Raw genomic sequence first — 14,965 nt, 5'->3', positions numbered from 1 at the left:
ATAAATGATTTGCCCTTCAATTTACAATAATTTATCATTCCAGAGCAGTGGTCCTCCAAGTGGGGTCCAGGGACCCCCAGGGGTCCTTGAGGGAGTTCCAGGGAGCAAAAAGGGGTATCATTTATTTTTCATACGTTCCCGACAGTTTCTGTAATAAAACATCTAAAAGCAAAAATCTTATCAGATGGGAGACCCTGGGACTATATCAAATTGGGGTCCGTGGTCAAATTTGTGTCAGTATAGGGTTCCTTGATGTGAAAAAGTCTGAGAACCACTGTTCTAGAGCATATCTGTCTCACATAGTCTGTACAACTGCAGCTACAGTCTGCTTAACACCAGAAGTAATCTGAAGTATAATCTGCACAGGAAGAGGAAGTTCTCACCCCCATTATATTTAGTTTTGATTCAGTCTGACGCTCAGACAGTCAGTAGCAAGACACCATGGAGGTCACAGCTCTCTGCTTCAGACTGTGTGAGTACTCAATGTCTATTTGTTCTCAAATAATAAAAGGAAACAAAATACAAAGACATTCTGAATTTCACTTTAAAATAACTCTGTTATTGTGTTGTGTCTGGATCTATTTGATTATGCACTTGTGGAATTAAAAAAAATAATTTAAGCCAAATCATGATTCAAGGAATTAATTAATCCATCAGTATTCAAAAATATATTAACTTTTTTTTCATAATTGATATTTAAAGTGTTTCTCACTGGCCAAAAATGTTTGAATAATCTCTAACATTATAATAATGAGTAAAATTTCTCTATAATTATCATATATGTTGAGTTAGTGATTAAATGTAGATTCTACATACAGCATAAAAGCATCTATATATGAGGCTCTGCTCCTTTGTCTCTCCAGTGATCAATGTGTTGATTCTGCTGGTTGCAAATGTGCAGCAAAGTCATCCTCAGACATCTGGTAAGTAGTTAGTTCATCAAATGTCAAAAATATATATTTGTTTAACTGTTCCCAACCTTAAACTCTAACTCTGACCTGAAAGCTCTGTTGATCCAAGCCTGCAAAAAAACAAACAAACAAAAAAAAAACAATTCTCATGCTAAATGCCTAAATAACAGAGATAATGACAAATATTTAGCTTCTAAGAATATTATTCTTTCTCAAAGGGAGATGCAAGAAAGGACTCATGCTATAAACTAAATAATGGTTCAAGAGTGGAAGTTACTCTTTTAATTATTTAGACACCTGAGGAACACATGCTGACTCAGTTATACGTACCTGTAGCCCCTGCTAACCCCAACTTTCCTTCAGCTAAACGACAGTAAATCTGAAATCCTTTTACTTAGCCATCCATCTGAACCATCTTCACCTTGTTAGTCTGTCGGTATTGAAAACTTCAATACAGAAAAACTGTCTGTACTGAACACAAGTCAGCAGTTCATTCATGTTCCAACTCACGTCTGTCTGACAGAATATAGACAACTCATACTTCACTCACCGACTCAAAGCGTATTTTTTATTTCTAGTCTATATAACTTCTAACTACATTGTTTGTGTATTGCTTCCGACTTCACGCAAGGAGTTCTTTTAGCTTTCTATTCCCCAATCATTTTGATTTTATTTTGCTTTTTTTTATGCAAATTTTCATCTATCATCTGGGAAGCGACTTATATGTTGTTCTCTGTTTCTCTGTGTCAGATGCAGATGTCCGTATCGTTCCGTCCAGACTGCAGCTCTTTGATCATGAATCTGTGTCTTTTACCTGTGAGGGGTTTGTTGGATCAGCTGGATGGAGAGTGAAGAACATCAATGAACTCATTCCAGAATGTTCTAACATGACCTGCAACATTGAATATGTCCTCCCATCAGACAGTGGAGAGTACTGGTGTGAAGGTGGAGGACAAAGAAGCAACACTGTCAACATCACTGTCACTGGTATGTTTATTCAAGGTGAAGAGTTTGAGTCTAAATCAGGAAAACTTCTGATAACCAATTAAATCTTTACCAAAATGTTAACAACTCTAATATTGTTCAGGTGGTTCTGTGATCCTGGAGAGTCCTGTCCTTCCTGTGATGGAGGGAGAAGCTGTGACTCTGTACTGTAGAAACAAGACAATCTCCAACCTCAAAGCTGATTTCTATAAAGATGGCGATTTCATCAAGACTGATTCCACAGGCAACATGACCATCCACAATGTCTCCAAGCGTGATGAAGGACTCTACAAGTGCAGCATCTCTGGAGTTGGAGAATCACCAGAGAGCGGGTTGGCTGTCAGAGGTCAATGTACTACAGAAGAAGGCATGTTAATAATGTTTTATTGTTTTCGTTTTTTTAAGCTAACTGTATGTGTGAGCGTGTCACTCCAAACCTTGCAGGTACAGAACTTTAGCATTAATGATACCACATGCCTGAACAAAATGTTGAATTGGTCAATAATTCCTGAAGTAATTTGTTAGCTGTGTGGCACATTCAGTGCATGCTGGGATAGACAAATCTGAACAAAATAAGGAGGAGGTGTAAAAAAATAATGGAATGCACCGAACAAAGTTTGAAACTTGCTAAGCATTGAAGTATTGAATGTGTGTTAGTAGGTAACATAAAATATATTTTATGGCGTCATTCAGGTGGTGATGTGATCATGGAGAGTCCTGTCCTTCCTGTAACAGAAGGAGCTGCGGTGACTCTGCGCTGTAGAAAGAATAAAACTTCCTTTGATCTCAAAGCTGATTTCTATAAAGATGGCCTCCTTATCAGGAGTAACTCTACAGGAGAGATGACCATCAACAGTGTTTCTAAGTCTGATGAAGGACTCTACAAGTGCAGATTTTAGGTTTTCTTTAACTAATAGTTGTGTGTAGCTGCATGTCTGGCCACTGATGGTTTTGTTAACTGCTATAATCTCATGCATGATGATGCAGCCAAACATTGAACTCACAGAACTTTATTTCAAATTCTAGTGGAGATCCCAAAGTATAATGGCTCTGTGACCCAAAGTAAGGACTCATTGATACAACTTGCAGACAAAACAGGTAAGGTGAAAACATATTTACAAGGTCATTAATCACAATCAGAACTAAACCAAAAGACAAAGGTCCAAAGGAGGCAGGCAGGATAAGCTGACAAAAAGCCTAGAATGCTAAATCCAACTTAAATGAACTGCATTCATATCATGTATTCTCCTTTAACAAAAAACATGCATTTATTTGACAGTACACCATTAATTAACTCTCTACACACTGTGGAAAGAGACCTTGTTTCTATACAGCAAGTCAAATCTTGCATAAAGCATCTCATTGGCAGAACAGACACTGAGCCTGATAGCATCCTGCTACAAAAAACAAGAGCCACAGACACGGCAACCCACATTCCTTCTTAAGTCTCCTTTTTTTCTAACTTAGAAACAAAAATAAACCAACACAACACTCACAGACCTGCGACATGCATAATATTGTATAACTTATAAACGTGTGCAGAAAGTATGAATGTAAGAAAATTCTCTCTGTTATCCTTCCAGCATCTTGGAAAGAGATTAACTTTCCCCACCATTACGTCATCCTGCTTTGGACTGTTGTGACGGTTTTGTTGGTTCTACAGCTGCTGGTGATTGGACTACTTCAATGGAAGAAACAGCTTGGTACAAATATTATACTTGACATAAACAAAACATAGGAAACACTTATGAGAAATTTGTTGAAAGCAAATTTCATCATTGAGAGTTCAAAGAGGACTTCTAGATCCATGTTAAGGAAAAGTGAAAATGTTCTGGTTGTATTTGTGCAGATTCCCACTAGCCCCGTTTAATTTATTTTGGCATTTAGTTGTCCAATATTTTTATCATTTTTATTGTTGGGTGTGAGGGAGCTTTTTGGAGCAGCTGCAAGGATCAGAGAATTGAATTGTAGTGTACGGACAATTGAGATGTCTTCTTCCTTGCATTTTCTGTCAATGAAATTTAATTTTCTGTAAATTTCTTGAGCATTCATTTCATTCCATGGCCATGCTAATTGAATTAACAGCAATTTAGAAACATAAAGAAAAGATTTTATTAATTTATTCGAAGAGTAAGAGATTTAGTCTCGGCCTCATGAGAGGAGCATGTGTAAAATGTCACATGTTCATTAATTGGAAAACAGTTTGTTCCTTGAGTACTACAGGACAGGTGAAAACTCACTAAATAAGCAGATAAATAGTCATTAAGCAGGTAGTTCTTGTGTAATTTTTTTCTGTGTTTCAGCTGCTTCTCAGATTAGTCCACTCATAAGTGAAACAAATTGGTTTGGATTTAGTGAAATTCTCAAATTTAGCACTTTAGATCTAAAAGTCTAAAGTCTAAAACTTAAAGACATTACATAAAGATGTAAAAAAAAATAATAATAATAAAATTACATCTACTTTATCTTTGTGCATATGTCTACCTCACTAAAATTGAATTTAAATCATTCTACAAATTTATTCTACGGAAGACTACTGGGTGAACATTTTCATTTTCATTTCAGTCTTACTAGAGGCCCAGATGAGTAATCCACACAATGACATTTATGCTGTCGTCAAAAGAGACAAGAATAAGAAAGGTAATTTACCATACTCTCAAAAAAAAAGTTCTACATGTAGTGTTTTTAATTTTGGCACTGTTATAAGTAGTTGTTCATTTCACATCATCTCAGTCTTTCTCACACCATGTTTTGTTTTTAGACACTGCAGACGCTGCTGATAATTTGAACCTCTGCCTCGACACAAACCACAGCAGCAAACCACAGACAGAAAAGGGTAAGGGGGGCCTCTCAACCTTCTCACAGCTCAGGTCTCAAGGCCTGAATATCATCCTAGTATTAGGTCAAACCCAGGCTCTGTTAACATGATGCATTAACATCTTATAATATAATTGATTTTGCCGTTCTTCTATTCTCTTTGTGTTTCTTTTTTGGATAAAGATGAAACCCGGCCTCAATCTTTTGACTCCACTTTCACCACTGATGACACACCACAAGCTCTCCAAAACGGTTATTATATTATTTTAATGCTTTAAGATGATGCAGTATTTTATGTTCATTTCTAATGGCAGTAGCTAAAGGTACATTTTATTGTTACTAGAAGAGTTTCTTTGAACTTTGGTGAATTCACTCCTTCAGTGTGGTTATTAACCCAGGTGCATATAATCCTTATTGAGATTGAGATCATTATTCTGAAATGAGGGATAGGCTTACAAGAAATAATGGGACAGAGCCAACAACCAAAGGGAAAAAAATATTTGAATATTTAAAAATGACTAGTTATTGTCATGTCATGTTCATGTTTCCATGATGATCATTTCAGAATGGAGAGTATCCAGCATCACAGCAACAGCAGATCCATCAGCAGCGACGGATCCACCTCTACCAGATCAGGATAACGTATATTCTACCATCTAAAAGGTAAAACTGAGAGTAATACTGTCCTTCTTATCTCTCTCATCAAATCCAACTATATTTAATGGGATATGAGAAGTAACTTGTCATATGCTTCAGGACTTGAACTTGCCATGATATTAAAGCTGCCATGGTGTAGAGGGTTGAAAATGTTGGATGTTGCTTCCCCTGACTGTACGCTGTTGTACATGTGATCACACCTAGCTGTAATGCATTGTTGCACTATAGTGAATTGTAGCCTACAGGGTGTTCATAGAGCATGTAGTTACCTCTAGCCTATTATAGTTTATTTACTTGTTTAAGTTCATGTGCATTAACATTTGTTATGTATTTCCTATGTGTCTTACAGGTCACTGAAGAGGATCCACCTGACTGAGGGAGATAAAAGAGATACAAGTGTTTACATTCAGTATGCTCTATTTGCATGATTGTATCCAGTTCAAAGTACAAGATTTTCCATCTCTCCATGATTATCATGTAAAATATTATGCATTTAATGGCAAGTTAAACAACAGTAAGTGCTAAGATTTGCCAAAATTAGTAGGATTTTCAGCATCATCCAATTGAACAATGTTTTGTTCTGTTAACTTTAAGTGTTATCATGTTAAAAATCAAGTATGTTTTTGTATTACTTAAGTACATTTTTACATAATAATTTTCTTGAGAGAAAAAACAATGCATAGAGTAGATAGAGTGAATATACTGTTTAGTTGTTTGGTGTTTTTTTCTTTTCCTGTGGCCAGAGTTTGATAGCAGAAACTGTTTCAGGGATCGTCTGAGCTCTTCAGCTGACTCAAAGTATCAGTGTCTATTTTTAAGAGGCCCCAGTTTGTTATAGTGGAGCGGTTAAACCACCTTGTTCTACGTGCTCTGCATGTTCACACTGTTGAAGACGCTGTTTACAGGAACAGAGCTGCTGCACGTTTTAAACACATTCTCTGTGGTTGACTGCTAACATGATGATGTTATATCAGTTTGACATGAAGCAGACACACTGTGTTTTGACTGTCAAGTGCATATAAATGTAGTTTACTATTAACATAACAATGTTTTTTCAGTTAATATGTAGAATAATGTAGACAACACATTTCACCTGAATATAACTGTAACTAACCTGAGAGGTTGAATGTGAAAGAGCAGGAATAAATGCAGCAGTATTAGTAAAGATAAGACATTCATCTTATTTATGTCAATTGTTTTGCATATTGAGCAAGGAGAAACAGTTTCATTCTGCTGTGCACTCCTCGATGTATGTAAACTTTAACTTTAATAATCTTTCCATAATTTTCCACTTACATTGGAGCATTTCTATGTGTTGGATCTTAAGAGAGCAGCATCAAGCTACTGTTTGAATGTTGTAAATAAATTATAGACATGGTGCTACTTTCTTTCTCACTCACCCACTATATCCTTCTTAAATGCACAAACACCTCAGATAGAGACTGATAAATTATGGGCACAAATAAGAAGTCCTCTTCTGCCCCCTGGTGTAAATTATTATATTGCAAGTTTTGTGATCTCCTGTTTAATGACACAAACAGTGGTGGAAGAAGTATTCAGATCCTTTACTTAAGTAAAAGTATTGATACAGCAATGTAAAAATACTTCATTAAAAGTAAAAGTCCTGCATGAAAAATCCTACTTAGTAGAAGTAAAAGTACATAAGTATTATGAGCTTGATGTAATTAAAGTATTGCAGTAAAAGTACATAAGTATTATGAGCTTGATGTAGTTAAAGTATTGCAGTAAAAGTAGTGGTTTGGTCCCTCTGACTGATATATTATTATATATGACATCATTAGATTATTAATAGTGAAGCATCAGTGTTAGAGCAGCATGTTACTGTTGTAGCTGCTGGAGGTGGAGCTAGTTTACACTACTTTATATACGGTGAGCCAGTTAGCTTTATATACAGTGCTTGTGTCTGAACCACCAGTGGTTTGGACCAATCAGTGTCCTATGAGGATTCTTGCATGATGTCATGATCTTGGGATCTCGCAAATCCAGCTGATCCAGCTGCCTTACAAGATAAGACAATTGAGTAAGATGGTGATAGATGGTGATGGACAGATGGTTCATCCAATCACATGCCAAGTATTAATTTCCAAGGATGACTTCTCAGATGGTTTTGTGTAACAAACCATCTGTCAGGTCAGCAGTGGAATTAACAAAAAGAGTGACTTTGGCATTAAAAAGACTAACATTGAAAAATATCTACTTGATTTGACTCATTTGGACATATCAAATAAAATTTTAAATACATTTTAGTTTTTTCGATCAAGCCACCCAGCTTATGAACAATAGACACTAACGGACTGCTGCTGCTGCAACCCAGCACTCTCACTGCCTGCAGAAGGAAGAAAAGGATTTCTTCACGAGGATGCAGATAACTTCTCTGCCCCGCTCTTCTTCAACTAAGTCGACTCTACTGTTTTCTCCACCACGCCGTGGAGGATCAGTTTGCCATGAGACCCACTGACAGAGAGCAAGGACGGCCGCATCAGCATCTGAGCCGAGGAACCGAGCTAGAACAAAAGACCAGAGCGTTTTTTTGCCCTGTGAAGAAAGGTAGACCTGTTCATGACTTATATATGCCAGGTCTGGACCATTCATAATTTCATTTGTACGAAAGAGAAAATTCTACGAACAGAAAAAGTTGGAGAATGTCACAGTTGTTCATAAATCACTCATATGTGCCACTTAATAACAAATGTGTTCATATGAGGCCGAATGTTTCCAAATTTTTCACTAAAGAGGCTTTGAAGCTTCCTGCCATTGTGAAAATGATTGTGAAAAAAGGTGATTTCCATTTCATCTTCATTAGAAATTAGCCTACATCAGGACATAAATCAAGTTTAGAGTCAAAAGTCCACATCACAATTTCATTTTTAATTTGAGATGTCACATTGTCTGCCAGAAATTAAAAAATGCAGTTATACCTTCTAATTTTAATTTTGCAGTACCTCGTGCACGGAGAGTACAAATGGAAAATTTCAATTTGATTAAAGGATTTCCTTAATGTTGTCAGCTGTGGACTTCCATATTGTTCTGCCTGTGTGAAAGGTGTAAAACTAAAAGTCAAACATGCTGTAGCTTCAACATCAGAAATTAACTACACAGGAAGAGGAAGTTCTGACCTACATTACATCTATCTGTAGTTGGTTGATGCTCAGTAAATCAGCAGCAAGACATCACGGAGGTCACAGCTCTCTGCAGCAGACTGTGTGAGTACTTCCTTATTTATGTATATCATTAAAAACACCTAAAATGGATACTTACTCTAAAATTGACTTATATCAAATCTCTCTTCCTTTGTCCTTCCAGTGTTGAATGCGTTGTTGCTACTGGTTGAACATGGTCACAGTTATGCTCAGAGAGGGGGTAAGTAGGAAATAGTTAATGATTTGCCTACAGACACAAAATATTTTCAGTTCGGTTGATGTAAACCAACCAAACCACAATTAATGATTGCTAAACTATTGAACAACTGTCAATCAGGGACCCACATTTTAGTGAACCTTTAGAGTAGATAAGTTTTGCATTTTGTGGGGAGCGAGTAAGACTGCATCCACCCTTCAACTATGGTTGACAACAAATTTCTTTTATCATCTTATTCTCCAAGAAAACGAGGAAAAAGTTTGTCATAATGCTTTTTCAGTATGTTCCTATTAATTTATCAATACTTTCCTCAGAAGTTTCCTTATAACAATGTAAACTGGTGATAACTATAGGGTGTGACATTGTGTTTAATTCAGTTGTAATTAATTACAGTTAATTGCTGGCATAACCTAGAGTCTTTTAGTCAGTCCAAAGCAGGTCTGTTGAAAATACTGTGTCAAAACTGTCTAATTTGTCTATGGTCAATATAAATGAAAAACAGTTCCCAAAAACCTGAATCCAAAAATAATGAATTAATATTATCTTAGGGAAATTGCTATTTTACTTATACTTTTCAAAACGCATGTTACAAAGTGCTTCACAAGGAACAGCAAATTAAAATCGACAAATTGTAAAATACTTTCTGCAATGATTTAGAACAAAGTCATTGGGCTGAAAAGTATCTTATAATTTGTTGATTGCAGAAAAATCCCTCAAAAGCACTCTGGTTAATGCTGCTTCATGCTGAAAACTATTCATTTTACAGCAACATTTTGTGTCTTTCTTTAGTGCATGCATCTTCTCATTTGTTACCTATTGTGTTTCTTTCTGTCTGTAATGCAGGTTTTCTTCATATTATTCTAACCAGACTGCAGTACTTTGAATATGAGTCTCTTCACCTGTAATGAGTTTGATGGCTCAGCTAACTGGAGGAGGAGAGAGAAGCAATGCTGTCAACATCATTGTCACTGGTATGTTTACTGTAAAAAAAAAAAAGCAAAATATATATGCAAACTCTACATATATGCAACTCATGTGTCCTTGAGTTGTTCAGTCAGTGTGAATGGAATATAGACAGAATTTATTAAAATAAATCACACTGTAATTATAAGATTAATGGTTTTCATTGAATATAAATCCTATATACCCAATACCACCAAGGTAGAAGACTCATAGAAACCAGTTAAGACAACTGTAACAGATAATAAGAACCAGTATGTAGATAAGAAGGGTGATGGTGGGAAATAACACAATATAATGCATCACATATGGCAGCACCAAAACTTCAAAAGCTATTTATGAAGCACTTTATATTTTGGTGTATAACACCGAAGATTTCCTAAAAGAAATTTCTTTTTTCTTAGATGTACCAAATTTTATCTGATCTTCACCAAATTTGACACATGGTATATTCTAACAAACCAGAAGAGTGATATTAAAATATTCCCAGACAGGATTTAAGTTATCTCCAAAACTAAAGTCCCTATAAGCCAATAGACAGTATAAACTGTTGTATATTTTTTGTCAAATTTAAATTCCTCTCCCTTGAAGATAGTTGCTGATATTTCTCATGTGGCTGTGGCTCTCTGGACTGACTCTGGACCTGTCCTCATCCTTTCTGGGGCATTTTAGATAGCTTTCACTCATCCTTGTCACTTGTGTTTCTACAAATCTATGAATCCACACTGACATTTTTCCTCAAGAGGCAGCCATTCAAACTGTACCTTTTCTATATGCTGGGAATGTATCATTTACATGTACAACAATCAATAAAGATCCCCAGTACAGAAACTTAATCACTAAACAGATAATTATGTAAAAGTGAAAACAAGCATGTCAGTGGAATGCACTGTATGTGTAAACAAAGTAAATGTTAAGGTTATTTCTAAAACTGTATTTCAGGTGGTTCTGTGATCCTGGAGAGTCCTGTCCCTCCTGTGATGGAGGGAGATGATGTGACTCTGCAGAAAGAGGGCAACTCTTTTAAACCACACAGCTGAAATCTATAAAGATGGCCTCTTCATTGGGACCGCCTATCGTGGGAAGGTGACCATCCACAATGTTACCAAATCTGATGAAGGACTCATAAAAATGCAGCATCTCACCAGAGAACTGGCTGACTGTGAACAGTTTTACACAACAAAATGAAGAAGGTGTTGAACTTTCAGTAATATTTACTTATTTATAAACCTGAGTAATTAATGAATCAATCAACATAACAAATGTGGATATTTTAATATAAGTGTACTGCATGATATTATTACACAATAACAACCATAACATAATATCATTAAAAAAATTGAGCAGATCTTGTTCTCAACCAAATTGAACATCTATGGGAAAGGGACATCTATAAGGGAATATCTTTGGGAATAATTAGTGTTCAGTCTCTTCCATAGACTTAAATAATCTATGCAGAAGAGCACTGAAATTGCATTTTATGTTGAATTTAAATGTATGTTTGATTGACCACATATTTAAAAGGTACCATATGTAAGACTTATTATATGAATTTTTGTTTAAAACATTAAAAAAAAAGACAACTAAAATCATCAGCCCAATGTGAAGAATGGTAAAATGAAACCTTCCCTGACTTTCTCAGTTGTCTGTAACAGCCTGTGGCTGATTTCTATGTAAAGGTTATTTTTTCCGCAAAAATCCAAAGGATGTGACCCAAGTGCCTCTCTCCCGCTACAGCACCAACAGGGCCCGCCTCTCTCCTCTAGAGCTACCAACACTCAGCAGCTGTTTGTTGGTGAGCAGTGGCTCTGTCCCTCTGCTCTGTCCGGTCCTCCACACACACATACTCAATACTGCAACACCAGTTCCTGCAACACTAGCTAATATCAACACACGACTAGCACCCGAGCTGACTTTCTTCCTATTGGAAAAATAAGCTGAGCAAAGCATGTGAAATATATTGTGATATTGTGATTTTAGCTGCTCGGTCATGCTGATGGAGTGCAAGTGTGAGCAAAAGGGTGCTGACTGCAGTTAACCACCGGCTACTAGTGAATTTCTGGCTCATACATATAAAACCTTTAAATAGTCGTCTTTATTTCTTACTTTGTAGTTGTATCCAACAGCAGAATTATCCTTTAAACTCAAATTTTATGTACAACAAATCTTCATACAACTCTTATTTTTCAGTTAGTGTGATCCTGGAGAGTCCTGCCCTTCCTGTGTCAGAGAGAGATGCTGTGACTCTGCGCTGCAGAAAGAAGGCGACGACTTTGGAAAACCTCCCAGCCGTCTCCTTTAAAGATGGCCTCTTCATTGGGACCAGCTCTACTGGGAACATGACCATCCACAGTGTTTTCAAGTCTCACAAAAGACGCTATAGATGCAACATCTCTGGAGCTGCAGAATCACCAGAGAGCCAGCTGACTGTCAGAGGTGAGACACATGCATGTTTTTATTGTTTCATATAGTTTCATATATGTTTGTAAATTTAAAATGAGAAGTGATTTTTACTGATTGGCATTCAGTTGCAGCTCTGGCTGAGTAAATATGTTGATAATAGCTGAATCATTATTGGTTATTAAACTTCCTGATATATAACACAAAACAGACCTTTTTACTGCCATTCATTTTAAAAAAATGTCTCCATTACCAAACACCAAGCAGCTATGGACAGATTGTTAATATTGTAATCATATTATACTTTCCATCATCTTTGCAGAGCTTCGCAGAGAGACATGTCCCTGCTCAGATCATTCCTGTCATATTTACCTCGTCTTAAGGACTGTGTTCACCATTATGATGGTGGCTCTGCTGCTGCTGGGACTACTTCACTGTGGGAAACTCAGAGGTACACACAAAGATACACTCAAAGATACAAGATCACGACCAAAACAGAGGAAACTTGAGTGACACAAAGTATGCTGTTGTATTTTTTATTGCATCTACATCCATTTATTTAAAATGTATTTTTACTTACATGGTGCATGTGTTAAAGAGCAGCACAAAGAGCAGACATTGGTTAAAAATTCCTTGCAATGACTTTCAACAAATAAAATATCTTATATACCTAATCTAAGACAATGTTTTATTCTGAAAACTGCATTTCAAAAAGTGGGCCTCATTATATATTCAAGGACAATTACATTTCACAACATCAGATATTCTTGTTCAATGGAGAGAGTACCAGTGTTGCATTATAGGAGACACTCACTGCTAGGCCAGCGAATGTCTCCAAATCTGTTTACGGTGTTTTTTTAGAGTTAACCAGCCCTAAAAGTGTTTCATTACTCTAGTTTAATTTTTTTGCGATATGTAAGAAATAAATTCATGACAAGTGAAAAAGCATCTTCTAAAGTCTTTACTGCAGAAGCACAGGGAGGACTGAATCATCTGTCAAGCAGATAAGAAGAAGTCTTTTTTTGCAAAAACAGGTGTTGAAAAGGGGAGTTGTGTTATAATGAGGATTGTCAGGTCATTACGGTACTCAGAGAGTACCTTCATGCTTGCAGTGTCTTTTTTTAAAGAGTCAAAAACCACAGAGGTAGAGGACAGATGTGTGACCTATTTTAAAAAGGCCTGCTTCGAGTTGTCTCAGCATATCTTATTCTGGGTTTTGTTATAGATGCTACGCATGCAGGTGACAATTTGAGCTTCTGAGACATAAACCACGCAAGAAAATAACAGGAAGAAATACATCAAAGGATGTAGAGACAACGAAGTATTCATACAGTTGTACAGATAAATATAAAGAATGCTTCTGTCATTATTAATGGAAACATGTCTTGTCTGTCTCACTGCATACTTCACCCTCACTTAGCCTCATTTAGGTATTTGATTTTTTTTCTATTAAGACATTTCTTTCAGTCTGATAATGTACCCTCTCTGCCCTACTGAATATCACATTTAATTTTGCATGTTTCAGTAAATTTGACTTAGTTTTTCCTATGGAAGGCAAAAGCTTAAAAAATAGCTTAATTTCCCATTTGTGGGAAATAAAGCGGTCATTAATTTTCCTGTATAATAAGAGTGATATTCACATTCCAGATGAATAAATCATCAGATTTTTGTGGGCAAGGATGTCCCTTGCCCCTTCTGTTGTTTGTAATTCAAAATGATTTACAGTAAAGGTATCCAGTTCAGGTTAATTTTTGTGGATGATGTTAATAATGAACTGTAATTAAACTATACCCAGATAGCACATTTGCTGTGGCTCAGATCCGGCCCACACCCGACACTTTCGGCACTTTGATCCAGTCCACATATCATGTGGAATGATGGCACTTGGGTGGTCCGCTCCTGCTTCCCAGATCTGGGCCACAAGCAAGCTGTATTTCACCCAAGAAAAAAACAGATAAACCAAAATTGGCCCACATCCAGAATCCACATACCTGAGAGCACCGCATCTTTACCAAAAAAGGCCTACATTTGATTTGGGATATTTGGGCCATATTTGCTATTTTACATGTGGGGCCATTTCAGGCTCACATCCACTTTGTCTGGGCCAGAGGAAGGTCAGCAGTGCCGCATCATTGACTGAATTTGCCCACTTCTGTATGTTATCTGGGTAGATGGAAGGATGGATAATAGAAAGTATTCACAACAATAATAATACTTCAAATAAGCACTATATGTAGATAAAAAGGTACTAAATAATGACATTAGGGATTATTTATAATAATGTTTTTCTATAATTGGTCAAAAAATGCTCTATTCATCTTAACACCTGTTATGATGCTTTTTTAAATTTTTTAATTTATGTACTTTCTGGTGTGCATTTTGATTTAATGGCGCCTACTGTTTGTAAAGTGTGCTCTATCATGTGTTCATATTTTTATATGTGAACATGAAGAACATGTGAATGTATTGTGGCCATAGTTTTTCCTAAGTATTATGAGGTTGTCATTCACTGAAATGAAGCTTCTCAAAAGTCAAATAAAGACATTTTAAAGTGTTTAAACCACACAGTCTGTCTGTCTACATAAATATAACACCCTCTGAGTGCATGTCTACATTTAACTCTGACAAAGCCCGCGCAGAACTACCACAACATCTCAACACCTCTGTCAACAGAGTTTATGGACTTTTTTTGTAGCATTGGCAAGACAGTCATAATCACAAGCTCTGACATACCAGAATACTTAAATAAAACCTGTTTTCTAGTTGCAGAAATTTTTAAAATTGGATTGGTCAGCAGTACTTTGTGGTTTTCATGACTACTGTATTCAGTGTTTCTTGTCCAAATCCTCTTTCGTGCT

General features: G+C 36.4%; 2 protein-coding genes across 3 annotated transcripts in view; one reads left to right on the top strand and one right to left on the bottom strand.

Annotated features, from left to right (window-relative positions):
- The window catches only part of LOC137174478 (uncharacterized protein MCAP_0864-like), a 167,358-nt gene that overhangs the window by 147,579 nt on the left and 4,814 nt on the right, over positions 1 to 14,965 (bottom strand). The gene's annotated exons all lie outside the window — the stretch shown is intronic.
- On the top strand, positions 434 to 6,772 carry LOC137174481 (low affinity immunoglobulin gamma Fc region receptor III-A-like). Of its 2 annotated transcripts, XM_067579805.1 has the most exons (11): positions 434 to 472; positions 864 to 923; positions 1,662 to 1,898; positions 1,999 to 2,241; positions 2,922 to 2,993; positions 3,479 to 3,598; positions 4,461 to 4,535; positions 4,657 to 4,731; positions 4,896 to 4,964; positions 5,278 to 5,375; positions 5,719 to 6,772. In XM_067579805.1, the coding sequence occupies exons 1-10, from the start codon at positions 442 to 444 to the stop codon at positions 5,370 to 5,372; spliced, it is 1,077 nt and encodes a 358-aa protein (XP_067435906.1). In that variant the 5' UTR covers positions 434 to 441; the 3' UTR covers positions 5,373 to 5,375; positions 5,719 to 6,772. The 2 variants fall into 2 exon arrangements, with proteins under 2 accessions (XP_067435906.1, XP_067435907.1); XM_067579806.1 differs by lacking the exon at positions 4,461 to 4,535.

The sequence above is a fragment of the Thunnus thynnus genome, chromosome 22 (genome assembly GCF_963924715.1).
Source record: "Thunnus thynnus chromosome 22, fThuThy2.1, whole genome shotgun sequence".
Lineage (NCBI taxonomy): Eukaryota > Metazoa > Chordata > Actinopteri > Scombriformes > Scombridae > Thunnus > Thunnus thynnus.
The sequence above is the reverse complement of the archived record's forward strand: the minus strand, read 5'-3'. Positions and strand labels throughout refer to the sequence as shown.